We start from the raw sequence: 16,197 nt of genomic DNA on the forward strand, positions 1-16,197 counted from the left end.
TCTCATTAATTTTTAGTCTGAAAATGTTTCTTGAATTGCGTAATTCCGATGATTACATTCTTGACAACTAATGTTAGTTGCACTGAAATGACAGGATAGATTTTAAATTTCTATTTACATGCACTTAATATAGATCTCTTTATACATCTGGCGATTTACAGTGTCGAATTAAACACAATCACTATTTGCGTATTTTATGAGCAATTGATAATACAAGTATATTTCAGATATTGAGATAATATGCATTTACACCTAAGTACTAATGGTATATCATATTGTCTAAAGTTCAATTAACATATTGCTCTCACTCTATTAATTGGAACAAAAACCGGTATTGTTTGTCTTCTTGAAAGTTTGGAGGGTAATTGATAACAATCTCTTGTATCATTTGTAGAAATAACATTATTCATTTATGCAGAGACTTCAGTATAGGATCAGGTGGAATGAAAATATTTCCTTGCAACAAATCGTACAGAAAATACGTAAACAAGAAAACAATAAATATTTTAATGTTCTGGTGACTAACGACACTTTGCGTTGGCCTTCTCAGTTAGTATTGTGTTCATTTATCATATCGTACATTTTTAAGGTGGATCATATATAATCCAGCTCTCCAAATGATGTAGTTGTGCTAAGATATTTCAAACAAGTTCAGTACTGTATGATACTATACATTTTGTTGAATTAAGCTTTATAACATTTAAAAGACATTTGCAGAAAGACTTTCAGATGGTTTATGTTCACTGCAACAGCTTTCTACTTCCAGCTTTTGTATGTTGCCCGAACTGAGAGCAAACTGCATATGTGAACTGCATAATTCACACTTCCACCACTCAGTTAGGAGAATGAGACATACGATGTCTGTAACTGAGCACTTCTTCAACACTGGTTGTTTTAGAAGAATCGTCAGTGACTAGTCTTCTTAAAACGTTTGGCTTTCAATCATGACATCAGCTGAATTCAATGACAATGTTTGAAAGTGAGGTGTAAGTTCCTACAGCAAATCCCACCACAGCAAACAAGACTATAAAACCAGTTCGCAAAATCAACAGCACAAATTTGAATCGAGTGGTTTTGTTGTTCCAGACGCAGAGGCAATAAATTATGGCTGGGAAAGCAATTCCAATAGCTGACAGGCAGAGTGCACCAAACAGAGATATAAACAGCTCCAAATTTGGAACTGCTACTGCCAGAACGACTGTGAACATGAAAAAGGAAATACTGTGAATTCCATAATATGATCATGGTAAAAACATAGTTATAGATATTTAAGTGAAGGCAAATTAAAAAGATGATGACTTTGACCTACAATTCTTAGGTGTTAAAAAGACTAATTTCTTTCACCTTTGTGAAATCTGCCGACATCCTATGCTAAATTTGAATTTGCAAGTTCATAGTCATTAGTACACCTTTCTTTACATTTCTGAAACATTATGACTTAATCTACTACTATAATTTTATTGTGTATGAAATTTGTAATACTCACATGAAATAGTGACAAGAAAGATACGAACGAGGTATTCAAACAACATCTTATATGGATGTTTCTCTAACTTTTCCATTAAATAACCATTCCATACAATCTCAATATTCACATAGTTCTGGAGACTGTGGCTTACAAAAATTGCAATAGCCAACATTAATTTGGCAGATTGTGCAAGTCTGTAACAAAAGGAAAAATGTCACCACACTTTTAGTTGGAATATAATTGAATGTATTCTTAAGCTTACATTACATCATCTTCAAGCATCTACTGAAGGTTATCAGATGTCCCTCACATGCATGTATGATGTCATCAATGTTTTTGAATAGACATCATCATAATAAAGGTGGGTTTGAAATTAAAAAAACCCAACATGTCACTTGTGGGAAATTGAAAATTAATTTCATCTCTAAAAATGAAACAGCCAATTACAGTGCGGTATATTTCAACTAAAACTAAATAGCTAGTCAGTATGTATAGTCCTCGATATTCAAAAGTACCCGATTCTTTTGCACCATGTTCGAAAGTATTCCAAATGAAAAACTTACATAAGCTTCACCTGAATTGCGTAAATTGGCGCTATTCATCACACACACACACACACACACACACACACATCTACACATCAATAATTACTGTATTTCCACATATGCAAGTAAAGTTCTATGTACTGACTTGGCAGAAAATCCTAAGAAATTTTGGTCTTATGTCAAAGCGGTAGGTGGATCAAAACAAAATGTCCAGACACTCTGTGACCAAAATGGTACTGAAACAGAGGATGACAGACTAAAGGCCGAAATACTAAATGTCTTTTTCCAAAGTTGTTTCACAGAGGAAGATTGCACTGTAGTTCCTTCTCTAGATTGTCGCACAGATGACAAAATGGTAGATATCGAAATAGACGACAGAGGGATAGAGAAACAATTAAAATCGCTCAAAAGAGGAAAGGCCTCTGGACCTGATGGGATACCAGTTCAGTTTTACACAGAGTACGCGAAGGAACTTGCCCCCCTTCTTGCAGCGGTGTACCGTAGGTCTCTAGAAGAGCGTAGCGTTCCAAAGGATTGGAAAAGGGCACAGGTCTTCCCCGTTTTCAAGAAGGGACGTCGAACAGATGTGCAGAACTATAGACCTATATCTCTAACGTCGATCAGTTGCAGAATTTTGGAACACGTATTGTGTTCGAGTATAATGACTTTTCTGGAGACTAGAAATCTACTCTGTAGGAATCAGCATGGGTTTCGAAAAAGACGGTCATGTGAAACCCAGCTCGCGCTATTCGTCCACGAGACTCAGAGGGCCATAGACACGGGTTCACAGGTAGATGCCGTGTTTCTTGACTTCCGCAAGGCGTTCGATACAGTTCCCCACAGTCGTTTAATGAACAAAGTAAGAGCATATGGACTATCAGACCAATTGTGTGATTGTATTGAGGAGTTCCTAGATAACAGGACGCAGCATGTTATTCTCAATGGAGAGAAGTCTTCCGAAGTAAGAGTGATTTCAGGTGTGCCGCAGGGGAGTGTCATAGGACCGTTGCTATTCACAATATACATAAATGACCTGGTGGATGACATCGGAAGTTCACTGAGGCTTTTTGCAGATGATGCTGTGGTGTACCGAGAGGTTGTAACAATGGAAAATTGTATTGAAATGCAGGAGGATCTGCAGCGAATTGACGCATGGTGCAGGGAATGGCAATTGAATCTCAATGTAGACAAGTGTAATGTGCTGCGAATATACAGAAAGATAGATCCTTTATCATTTAGCTACAAAATAGCAGGTCAGCAACTGGAAGCAGTTAATACCATAAATTATCTGGGAGTACGCATTAGGAGTGATTTAAAATGGAATGATCATATAATGTTGATCGTCGGTAAAGCAGATGCCAGACTGAGATTCATTGGAAGAATCCTAAGGAAATGCAATCCGAAAACAAAGGAAGTAGGTTACAGTACGCTTGTTCGCCCACTGCTTGAATACTGCTCAGCAGTGTGGGATCCGTACCAGATAGGGTTGATAGAAGAGATAGAGAAGATCCAACGGAGAGCAGCGCGCTTCGTTACAGGATCATTTAGTAATCGCGAAAGCGTTACGGAGATGATAGATAAACTCCAGTGGAAGACTCTACAGGAGAGACGCTCAGTAGCTCGGTACGGGCTTTTATTGAAGTTTCGAGAACATACCTTCACCGAAGAGTCAAGCAGTATATTGCTCCCTCCTACGTATATCTCGCGAAGAGACCATGAGGATAAAACCAGAGAGATTAGAGCCCACACAGAGGCATACCGACAGTCCTTCTTTCCACGAACAATACGAGACTGGAATAGAAGGGAGAACCGATAGAGGTACTGAAGGTACCCTCCGCCACACACCGTCAGGTGGCTTGCGGAGTATGGACGTAGATGTAGATGCATTATTCACCAAAATACCTGAGTATCTAACGTTCTGCCTGATGAGTGTAATGTGTCATCAGTTACATTATGGTATAGCTCACAGTATTTCTAACATCAAAAATATGTAAAAACCTAGTTTACATGAAATATAATCTCTCTCTCTCTTTTTGTAACTTTTACGTGAATGAAGGATAAACTGTATAATATGTTACAAAGACGGATGGGACGGAAAAACCAAAACAAAAATACTCCAGGTGTAAATTTTATTATAAGTTTATTTTTTTGGATTTTCGCACATACTCTACAACCACAGCTAACTTTGTACTGAATCAGAAATAGTTTATTATCTTAATTCATCACACACGATGGAAGCATATGATCCTTCAACATCATTTTTAAAATTTCATCTATTGCACACAGTAGGTTGTTACAACGAAATAAAATGTGTGAGACATCTCCATCAGATAAACAAGTTTTGACCGCTGCCTCTGCCTGGAACTGATACAGACTGTGTTTATGGGCAAACGGTATATAATATAAACACATGCGCATCTGCTGAACTCTCACTTTCTGTGACGACCAGCTTTTAACAATGGTACTATCATTCTGCCTGTACGAGGTCGTTCAAAAAATTCCAGAACTTCGTCAAACAAATTTTTGTACGCTTATCTTTTACTTATTGTGCATGGTCTCCTTCGAAATACTTCCCTCCATAACTGATACACCGCTCCCAACGCTGTTTTCACTTCCGGTAGCAGTCTAGGTACGCATCCTTCTGGATCGTGCGAAGAGCCGACTGAGAATTTTCTTTCATCTCGTCTATCGTTGCAAATCTTTGCCCTTCCAATGGAGCAGCACGGTGGTTTCGTTTTCTGAGCAATAGTGAAGCACCAAAAGGATGCGCTATCATGATGCAAGAGCCATGAATTGTCTCGGCACGTTTCAGGCCTAATTCTTCCCACATTTTCTCGCAGGCGTCGCTACACGTCCCGATAGTACCACAGATTAACAGTCTGTCCCTGTGGCACGACTTCATGATGAACTAATCCTTCAAAGTCAAAGAAAACTGTCATCATGGCTTTGACATGTGACCTGACCTGACGAGATTTTTTGATCTTTGAGAACCTTTCCCAACCTACTGTGAAGATTCAACCTTGGTCTTAACATCATAACCGTAGACCCACGTCTCATCCCTAGTTATGATTCTCTTAAGGAACATGTCGTTCTCATTTGCGCGATTCAAAAGCTCCGATTCAAAAGCTTTTCATAGAGTGAGGTCTTCCTGGTCCTGACTCATGTGCCGTGAGACGAACTTGGCGGCAACACGATGCATTCCAAGATGGTGTCTCAGGATTTCATGACATTATCCAACTGAAATTTACATTCTTCTGCAATCTCTCGGACAGTCTTCGATTGGTACGCGCAGTTTCGTTGACGGTCCTGATATATGCGTCGTCAACAGACGTCGAAAGTTTTCCTGAACAACGGTCATCTTTAACTTCCGTCCGGCTATTTTTAAGCCGTGTTAACCGTAACACAGAGTACAGCTTACGCAGTCCTCACCGTAGGCTTTCTGCATCATTTGGTGTGTCTCTATTCAAGATTTTCTTGAGCCTCAGGCAAAATTTAATGCTGACTTGCTGCTCCTCTTACTATGTCCTCTCGAAATTCGCTAACTGTGCTATGGAACGTTCTACTCAATACGGTACTGATCAATAACTAACAGACAAACAATAAAGAAACTTCCAGCAGTTACACGATAAACATAGGCGTGTGCAGCGGCGCCAACCACATTTCGGTCCAACACACCATTGGCGTGAAATTACGAATATTCCGTGATTTTTAGAACAGACTTCGTATATTCAGTTCTCCTTTGAAATCAAATACATTCTCTCTCCATCTGTTCCCAAAATCAAAAGCATGCTGTTCCTCGCGCGAAATCCCATCCAGAAAGTACGTAAACTGTTTCCTCATCTTCCGAAAAATATTTTTTTGACCGATTGTCAATGGACGGTATATTACACAACTTTCCATTCTGCAATTGAGTCTTTTACTTTATTTTGCACAACCATTGTAAACCTCAAACAATAATCGATTTTCTCGAAGTTCCCCTTCAATAGATATTATTTAACTATCACGTGAATTACTGCCCACTACTTTCAAAGCTATTAAAAAAACTAATCACTAAAACGATTCATTCAATTCATTACGGTGGACAAAATCGATATTTGCTGGCGATTTGTCAGAGACCAATTCTGAACGTCGTCTTCCTCGTCATAATCCTTTTCTTTATCCTTCCAAATTTCCATTATGCATAAGTGCATTGATTTCTTTGGTTTTAATATCTTTGTCATGGCCTGCCTTCATCTTCTTCTCCTTCTATTTACCATGTGGTTGGTTATGTCGAACGCTGTTGGTATATTTACAGCCTGTGCTAGAATTTGCTTGCCTGAGGGAGAGATTTCTGCTTATGAACATTAGTAGCACCGAAAATTTCATCACAATTTTGGAGATCTTGTGTTGTCTTACTCGTTTTAGGAGGTTTAATTTTAAACAACAGATTACATAGTCCTATCGCTACCCACTATCTTATACTGTGAATTATTAAATCATCTCCTTCAGCATCAACCAGTGATCACCAACCATCCATACTCTTGTTGTCAGTTCAACGCTGATGCCACACACAATATCATATGCTTTATCTGTTCGTCTAGGAAAAATGATGCTACCAACTTACCCCCTGTCTCTACTTCAATTTTCTATTGTGGGTTCTTCTTCTTCTCCATCACCATATTCCTCATCATATTCTTCTTATTGTTATTCTCCTCCTCTTCCAATATCTCCATCTTTTGCTTCCTTAAATACATTCATTTGTTTGTTATGATCTTCTTCACCTTCTTCTGAATTCTTTCAGAATAGCTGTCTCAGTCCCTACAGCAGTTGAGAAATAAGATCAAATATATTTTCCAGTAGAGACTCATCTTCATCTTGCCTTTTTTGCAGTAACCGCATTTTCTGCGGATATTTCGTCGAGATTTTTACTCCTAATTTTTAAGACTAATCTTTCGTCCAACGGAACTGAGAAGGATATCAACAACCAAAATGCTCAATCAATATCTGAACCTATTACAAGCAAATATCTCAGTTTATACCACAACACAGAACTGCTCACATGCAGCTTATCACGTTAAATTCAAATGGTTCGGGAAAAAAAGAAACATAGCGATGGTCAGCTGTTGCTTCCCGATCCTTTCTGTTTCGTTCCATTCCGATCTGTTCTGTTCTTATCCGCTCCATTCCATTTCGATCTGCTCCTACCGTTCCGTTTTGTTCCGATCCATTCAGTTCCGTCACGTACCGTTTCGTTCCACACTGACCCTTTCAGTGATGTCCCGCCCGTATTGTTCTGTTCCGGTCCATTACGTTCCATTTCGGTCCGTTTTGATCCTCTTGAACATAATGCTAATTTATGCAAAATTCAGAACGTTTGTATAATTTTGAACGAACAGAATAGTCGTCGTATGTGAAGGATTGTACATCTCACTATGCATTACATGTATATGGCGTACTTTTCGAAATACAAGCGTTCTTCCTCTCTGCTGTGTGATTCAACAAAAAGTACCACGTTTTCGAATTAATAACTAGAAAATAGTATCTTTTCAAACTATTAAAGAAAGCAACGTCATAGTGAATCCTCCATTCACCATCCTAAAGTGGCAAATTAAATGACTCCTCCGGCATTGGCCTGATAAAACTCTTTAGTGTCCAAAGTTTGCTTGAAAAATTAGATCTGAGTTTCGACGTGCCCAGGCTAATGCATGTGACTACGCTGTCATATAGACACATCAAAAAAAGGTTTTGCTTCACCCTGGTTCCCAGAACTCCTGAATATAGACGTTTACTATGGATATTGTGAAAGGTGGCTACACTGAGTCACAGCGCCAGAGATGGCGCCAAAGAGTATTATTCCACCGCCTCCACTGGCGCAGTAGTTGTTCAGAGAATGTCGAGGGCAGTAGTAGTTCAGATGTTGTCTTGGGAAGTACTTGTTGAGAGGAGGTCGAGGGCAGTACTAGTTGAGAGCATGTCGTGTGCAGCTGTTCGGTTGGTGTAATGTATATATGGAAGATGTTGCAATGATCACAGTGTATGTTTTGTCAATATATATGGAGGTAACAAAAATGTTTTTATTTCACATTTCTTTAATAACCATGCCTCTTGGTCACAGGTTCAGTCAACAAAGCATCTGGCTCGAGTTCACGTATTAGACTTGTAATTCTGGTTTCTATGTGCAGTTATAGTATTGAGGAAGAACCGTGCCAGATACGTGTACGTTGAATCACACTTCCACACACAGAACAGTTACACTTGTGCTTTGTTGTTTCGTAGCTTTTATAGTTGCAGGGGACTTAATTAATCAATTGTGTTAACGGAAATTTCCTTTCATTCTTTATTGTCATTTTATGCAGTCAGATTGCGTACTAATACTACTCAGGGCCAACCGGTTACGAGACTTCGTAACCGGACACACAGCTACTAAAATTATGTTTATTGTATTATAATTACGCCCCCATGCACTTGTATCACAAACAAAGTCCCTTTCACTGTTCAGAGATGTCACTAAACCCGCCCAAAGATGTAAACAACCAAGCATGAGCAGTTCCTATTAGACGAAGGGGGTCCGACAGCCGATCAGTTCCAGTCATTCCACTGGGAAGGAGGTACACGGCTCGTGTTGTCTGTAGTTCAACCATGCCTAGACGGTCAATACCGCGGTTCAATCGCGTCCGCATTGATACTTGTGCCAGGAAGGGCTCTCAACAAGGGAAGTGTCCAGGCATCTCGGAGTGAACCAAAGCGACGTTGTTCGGACATGGAGGGCATACAGAGTGACATGATGACATGTCTCGCTCAGGCCGGCCAAGGGCTACTACTGCAGTGGATGACCGCTACCTATGTATTATGGCTCGGAGGAACCCTGACAGCAACGCAACAATGCTGAATAATGCTTTTCGTGCAGCCACAGGGCGTCGTGTCACGACTCAAACTGTGCGCAGTAGACTGCATGATGCGCAACTTCACTCCCGACGTCCGTGGCGAGGTCCATCCTTGCAACCACTACACCATGCAGCGCGGTACAGATGGGCCCAACAACATGCTGAACTGATCGCTCGGGATAGGCATCAAATTCATATGCCTTCAACCAGACAATCGTCAGAGACGTGTTTGGAGGCAACCCGGTCAGACTTAACGCCTTAGACACACTGCCAAGCGAGTGCAGCAAGGTGGAGGTTCCCTACTGTTTTGGGGTGGCATTATATGGAGCCGATGTCCGCCGCTGGTGGTCATGGAAGGCGCCGTAACGGCTGTACGATACGTGAATGCCATCCTCAGACCGATAGTGCAACCATATTGGCGAGGCATTCATCTTCATGGACGACAGTTCGCGCCCCCATCGTGCACATCTTGTGAATGACTTCCTTCAGGATAACGACATCGCTCGACTAGAGTGGCCAGCATGTTCTCCAGACATGAACCCTATTGAACATGCCTAGGATAGATGAAAAAGGGCTGTCTATGGGCCACGTGACCCACCAACTACTCTGAGGGATCTACACCGAATCGCCGTTGAGAAGTGGGATAATCTGGACCAACAGTGCCTTGATGAACTTGTAGATAGTACGCCACGACGAAAACAGGCATGCATCAATGCAATAGGACGTGCTATTGGGTATTTGGGGTACCGGTGTGTAGAGAAATCTGGCTCACCACCTCTGAAGGTCTGGTTTTATGGTGGCACAACATGCAATGTGTAGTTTTCATGAGCAATAAAAAGGGCGGAAAATTATGTTTACGTTGCCCTCTGTTCCAATTTTCTGTACAGGTTTCGAAACTCTCTGAACCGAGGCGATGCAAAACTTCGTCTAGCGGCGAAACTTGGTAGACGTTATGACTGGTTAATGTGGAACCGATTTACGCTTGAAAAATTAGTGCCATTTTTGATCAACAGGTGCAAATTTGCCCATGTGAATGCAAGGGAGATGTACAGAATTGTTTCCATATATAATGGATTAGAAACGGGGCGTGGGCAGAAAGCGTCAAAGATGGGAGAAAGGCATATTGTTAATTTTTTTTATTAAGCACCGCTTGCAGAATTTGTTCAGTATGAGCACCGGATACTTGACGAGAGTCTTTCTAGCACCAGATTTGCAGCTTTGCACCTGATGGCCGTAATTGGAACTAATTTCTTTCTGGCGTAACTTGGTTCCGCATTAAGGCATTAGCAAATCTACCAAGTTTGGCTGTTGTACGATAATTAAAGCGCACACGGAATCTCTCTGAGTAGCTGCACTTAGTTACAATCACCTGTACACACATTTCAAGCAGTTCACAATTGCACATGACAGTGCGAGTCATTTCCACATTACACAGATCTCGAAGCCATATGACTTATTCAAATCTACTTGCAATAGGAAACTGTAATAATCGTTTCTACGACTTAGAAGACGATTATGTGAGAATGATATTTTATTTTTTCTATAAGCGAAGATTTAAAAAAAATCGATAAATGCAAATCTGCTGCATGCCATAGATCCAAATTCATTTTCGAGGGATGTTTCACTTTGGCATACTGGTACAGTATTCCGTAATATCACCGCAGCGAAATTTATTGTCGCAGGGACTCGGTAATACGATAATGCGCAATACAACAAACAGAAACAAAGTAAATAAACAGATAAAAGTGATTCTCCGTTTTTATCGTGCAACATAAAGACATAGCGACTAGTGACCTATAGCACAAGTTACAAACTTGTGAAACGTCCTCGCATTTATCTCTTCAGTCTTAACCCACGTTCATTCCACATGTCGAAACCAAAATTTTAAGTTTTGTATGAAAAGCTGGCTAGTAACTTTGCTCCTAGCATTTTTAGGCTGTGGCTGTTTATAATAAGTAATAATGTAGGCTCCACTGATTTTCGTGCAATACGTTACATTTATTTGCGGTCAGGGTGGAATTAATGTCAGTGTCTGCATTTCGCTAGAGACCTCTGGCATTGCTCCCTTCCTATAGATAACAGTATCAGAACATCGAGAAAACTTTTTCTATTCATATCTTTATTTGCAGGCATAAACGCGAGATGCACTGAGGTGACAAAAGTCGTGAGATGCCTTCTAACATCATGTCGGACTTCCTTTTGCCCGGCGTAATGAGCAACTCTACGTGGCATGGACTCAACAAGTCGTTAGAAGTTCCCTGCAGAAATGTTGAGCTATGGTGACTCTATAGCCGTCCATAACTGCGAAAGTGTTGTCGCTGCAGGATTTTGTGCACGAATTGAACTCTCTATTATGTCCCATAAAACATCAATGGGGATTCATGTCGGGCGATCTGGGTGGTCAAATCATTCTTCTGAATATTCCAGAATGTTCTTCAAACCAATCTGGAACAACTGTGGCCCTGTGACATGACGTTGTCGTTTTGCGACGTGAAGACCATGAATGGCTCTAACTGGTCTCCAAGCAATCGAACGGCTCTAATGGCCTCCAAGCAATCGAACATAATCTTTTCCAATCAAAGATCGGTTCAGTTGGACGAGGGCCCCAGTCCATTCCACGAACACAGAGCCCACACCATTATGGAGCCACCACCAACTTTCACACTGCCTTGTTGGCAATGGATCCACGGCTTCGTTAGCTCTTACCAATTGAAGTCGGGACTCATCCGACCAGGCCACTGTTTTTTAGTCGTCTAGGGTTCAACCGATGTCGTCTTGAGCCCAGAAGAGGCGCTACAAGCGATGTCGTACTGTTAACAAAGGCACTCGCGTCGGCCATCAGTTGCCACATCCCATTAAAGCCACAATTCGCCGCAATGTCCTAACCAATACGTTCGTCGTACGTCCCACACTGATTTCTGCTTTTATATCAATCAGTGTTGCTTGACTGTTGGCACTGACAACTCTACGCAAACGCCGCTGCTCTCGGTCGTTAAGTGAAGGCCATCGGTCACTGCAGGTGCGTGGTGAGAGGCAACGCTTGAAATTTGGTATCCTCGTTACACTCTTGACACTGTGGGTCTCGGAATATTGAATTCCCTATCGATTTCCGAAACGGAATGTCTCCAACTACCTTTCCGCGTTCAGAGTCTGTTAATTCCCGTCATGCGGACGTAGTGACGTCGAAAATCTTTTACATGAACCACCTGAGTACAAATGATAGCTACGGCAATTTACTGCCCTTTTATATCCTGTGTACGCTATTCTACCGCTATCTGCGTGTGTGCAAATCGCTATCGCGTGACTCTTGTTACCTCAGTGTATTTCTCTTAGGTAACCGATTTCAGCTGTGGTACTCCTTCTTAATATCACAGACAGAGGCATCCGTTTGTGTACTGTAGTGTCGTTCATTGGTAACCACTTTAGTAAAGAGTGATTACATCTTACGTATACACAATAAGCATCATAATTAACAGCGATAAACTAACACGAATGACATTATACGACAGTAAGAGCAAAGAACTTTTCAGGGACGTGGGTCTGTAAACATGCTGTTTATGAGACGACTGCGAATGTTTGGTTAAGAGCCAACACCGACTTCAGTATGAAGTATTAGTTCAAATGTAAGTGACGTGTAGACTTTTAGATCAAGTCCCCATCGGGCTGGTCTAAAATATTTCACCCACAGCCTAGCTTAAGGGGATTTGGAATCTCCTATAACGGCAGTTTTTCGTTTTGTTACTCGTGTTTCCTGTATTTTCCCTTTATTTTTGAAACGAGTGTAACAATATATATGAAAGTGTTACAGGACGTTACACATTATGTTCTTGGTGTAATGAACTGAAATCATTGGATTTCAGTCAGTGTTTGGGAAACAATGTTTTAACTGTGTGGGCGCAATTTTGTACAAGTTTTCGTGCTTTTTTAAAAATAATCTTAATTGTGCTTACTATTCCGGTTTTATTTTAGTCCAGTAGACCCGGTACATTTATGCAGGTCAGTGAAAATTTCAGTACTCTATTCCAAGTGTTTCCTTAGATTTAGGGAATAATGCAACTGACGATGTAAATTTACAGAAACAGCTTCTGAAATTAGGACGTTACCTAATATTTGTTTTACTTTTTTTATTTTTACTCACTGAGAGGCACTCTGCGCCACGCTGCGTTTTACACGGATCTTATACTTTTCTTCCTCCTGGACTCCTTAGTGGCCATTTATGCTGCATACTGTGCTTTATCGATGCGAACTCTGTTCATCCCTTTAAGTTCTCTGATACAGTTAACTCTGGAATTTAATTCCCATAGCGGTAGCACATCCACCCTACTAATGTTACCATCGTTAAAAGCAATAACAATATCAAGACCCCCACCATTTTAAAGTCTCTCTCCCAACAAAAACAGATTTTGGTACGAGAGTCCAAATGAGATTGTAGAAAGACCCATTTGAATTATGGGCCTGTCCATGTACACGCTTAACCAAGTCGGGACGTGTCAAGACCCTGTAAATGGTTTTTATGACCTATATGACTACTGCCGGAATGGAATGTTTCTGGCTACATAAAGTGTTTGAGTATTGGGCACTGTGTTACTTGCACCATGAATTTGTCCAGGAGGCGCACGTTGATGTATTGGTTTGTCGTTTATTGAAAGTTTGTGGAAGAATGCAACCCACACTACCCCCCGCTGAACAAATCATCAGTTTTATTCCTAATGGACACCCCGTAGTATTTTAGTAATTCATCAACAATTTTCTCTGCCAGCCTTCCTCTTATGGTTTTACAACCAGAAGTTTTCTTGTTTCTCAGACTTAGTTTCATTCCTGTTCTGTGATACTCTTATCACCATAAGGCCGAGATGCTACTATATTTTTATATGCTTTTGAGTTCCCATCACCTAATAACTTAGAATAACAAACACCTGTCTCTTCCACCGATCAACTGAAAATTTCAATAGCTGCAGAGGCCTCCATTCCATTACCCGTTCGTTCATAGTTTCTATTAGAGGTAAGATTTGCCTGGTTCACCGAATTACGTTTATAACAGTGCGTTCTCAGAATCTGCAAGTCGATTACCTTTTCACACTGGTCCCCATAACAGCACAATTATTAGAAATTCTACGTGCTATATGGGATTATGTTATGAAAAGCTTCTATATAGTTTTCGACAGTGCTACCAACAGCATCAACATAATTTCGTCTTCGTAATACTGCTAACCACAGCCTTCTATATAAAAAGTTACCAGATTTATTTGATCTTGAAGTGATGCGTGTAAAATTTTTCAACTTTTTAAACAGGAGCAGATGATTTTTTAATAATAAAATACTTTCTATTCGAGTTTTTAAGTGATTTATATATCAATTTAAAAGAGAAAATTCCAAATTTTGTAACTGGATAAAAATCCGAAAAACCAAGGAAAAATTTACATTCTAGCTCCCCTTACCTAGAAAAACAATGCTTCTTATTGAATAAAGATTTATACCAGGCGTAGAAGTTGTTGTTGTGGTCTTCAGTCCTGAGACTGGTTTGATGCAGCTCTCCATGCTACTCTATCCTGTGCAAGCTTCTTCATCTCCCAGTACCTACTGCAGCCTACATCCTTCTGAATCTGCTTAATATATTCATCTCTTGGTCCCCCTCTACCATTTTTACCCTCCACGCTGCCCTCCAGTACTAAATTGGAGATCCCTTGATGCCTCAGAATATGTCCTACCAACCGATCCCTTCTTCTAGTCAAGTTGTGCCACAAACTCCTCTTCTCCCCAATTCTATTCAATACCTCCTCATTAGTTATGTGATCTACCCATCTAATCTTCAGCATTCTTCTGTAGCACCACATTTCGAAAGCCTCTATTCTCTTCTTGTCTAAACTATTTATCGTCCATGTTCCACTTCCATACATGGCTACACTCCATACAAATACTTTCAGAAACAACTTCCTGACACTTAAATGTATACTCGATGTTAACAAATTTCTCTTCTTCAGAAAGGCTTTCCTTGCTATTGCCAGTCTACATTTTATATCCCCTCTACTTCGACCATCATCAGCTATTTTGCTCCCCAAATATCAAAACTCCTTTACTACTTTAAGTGTAGAAGTATGAAACCGGAATTTCGCTATAGCCGTCAGTGTAGCGCCCGTGAGACCGCTTCTGCAGCACCGTCTGCTTTCTGTAGCGGCTGACGACGAATGTCTACACACAATAACCCAAGTTCCATTCATCGGTATCTTTTTCAAGCCCGTAAACACGTCGACTTTTGTGCCTACGAACTACGATTTGCGTACAACAATGGTTTTTTGTTATCATTTGAAGAAAACTGCTGCAGGATCGCATCGAATGCTTGTCGAAGCTATCGGCGAACATGCTCTTGGGAAAACACAGTGTCTCGGGAGGTTCAAAAAATTCAAAAGTGGTGATTTTGGCGTGAGAAACGACGAGTGCGGGGAACCACAGAAAAAGTTCGAAGACAACGAATTGCAGGCCTTATTGGATGAAGCTGATACTCAAATCAACAGGAACTCGCGGAACAATTGAATGTTACACAGAAATCCGTTTCTCTTCGGTTGAAAGCTGTGGCAAAGGTGCAGAAAATGGGAAAATGGATTCCGCATGAACTGAATGGAAGACAGCAAGCAAATCGAAAGACCACTTGTGAAATGCTGCTCTCCAGGTATAAAAGAAAGTCGTTTCTTCATCGAATAGTGACAGAAAATGAAAAATTGATATATTTTGAGAATCCTAAGCGTCGTAAATCTTGGATGAATCCAGGCAAACCATCGACATCCACTGCAAGACCAAATCGCTTTGGAAAGGAGACAATGTTCTGTGTTTGGTGGGATCAGAAGAATGTTATCTACCATGAGCTGCTAAAAACTGGTGAAACCGTTAACACTGACCGCTATCATTAGCAAATGTTCAATTTAAATTTAACATTACGTGAAAAACGACCAGAATATGGAAAAAGGCAACACAGTCATATTGCTCCATGATAACGCCCCATCACACACAGCAAAACGGGTCAGGGAAACGATCGAGGCGTTCAGTTGGGAAATACTAGGGCATGCGACTTACTCTGCAGACTTGGCTCCGTCCTATTATCATCTACTTGGATCACTGGGACACGCTCTCCCTGAACAACGCTTCAATTCGTATGAAAATGTAGGAAAATGTCTCGCTGACTGGTTCGCTTCAAAAGAAGAAGTGTTTTTTTTTTTTGGCGTGTCATTCATAGCCTGCCGGCGAGGTGGAGGAAAAGTATAAATAGCAATGGAGATTATTTTGAATAAAACATTTTTTATCAGTTTCAAACAGCAGACGCGTAATT

At 40.7% G+C, this 16,197-nt stretch overlaps 1 protein-coding gene across 1 annotated transcript in view; it reads right to left on the bottom strand.

Moving 5' to 3' along the window:
• Positions 1–950: 950 nt before the first annotated feature.
• Positions 951–16,197, bottom strand: part of LOC124795915 (proton-coupled amino acid transporter-like protein CG1139) — a 104,693-nt gene continuing 89,446 nt past the window's right edge. Inside the window, exons 7-8 of the mRNA XM_047259995.1 lie at positions 1,487–1,662; positions 951–1,198 (exon numbers count right to left, since the gene is read on the bottom strand). Coding sequence (XP_047115951.1) covers positions 951–1,198; positions 1,487–1,662 — 424 coding nt within the window. The remainder of the gene's footprint in view (positions 1,199–1,486; positions 1,663–16,197) is intronic.

The sequence above is a fragment of the Schistocerca piceifrons genome, chromosome 4 (assembly GCF_021461385.2).
Source record: "Schistocerca piceifrons isolate TAMUIC-IGC-003096 chromosome 4, iqSchPice1.1, whole genome shotgun sequence".
Classification (NCBI taxonomy): Eukaryota; Metazoa; Arthropoda; class Insecta; order Orthoptera; family Acrididae; genus Schistocerca; species Schistocerca piceifrons.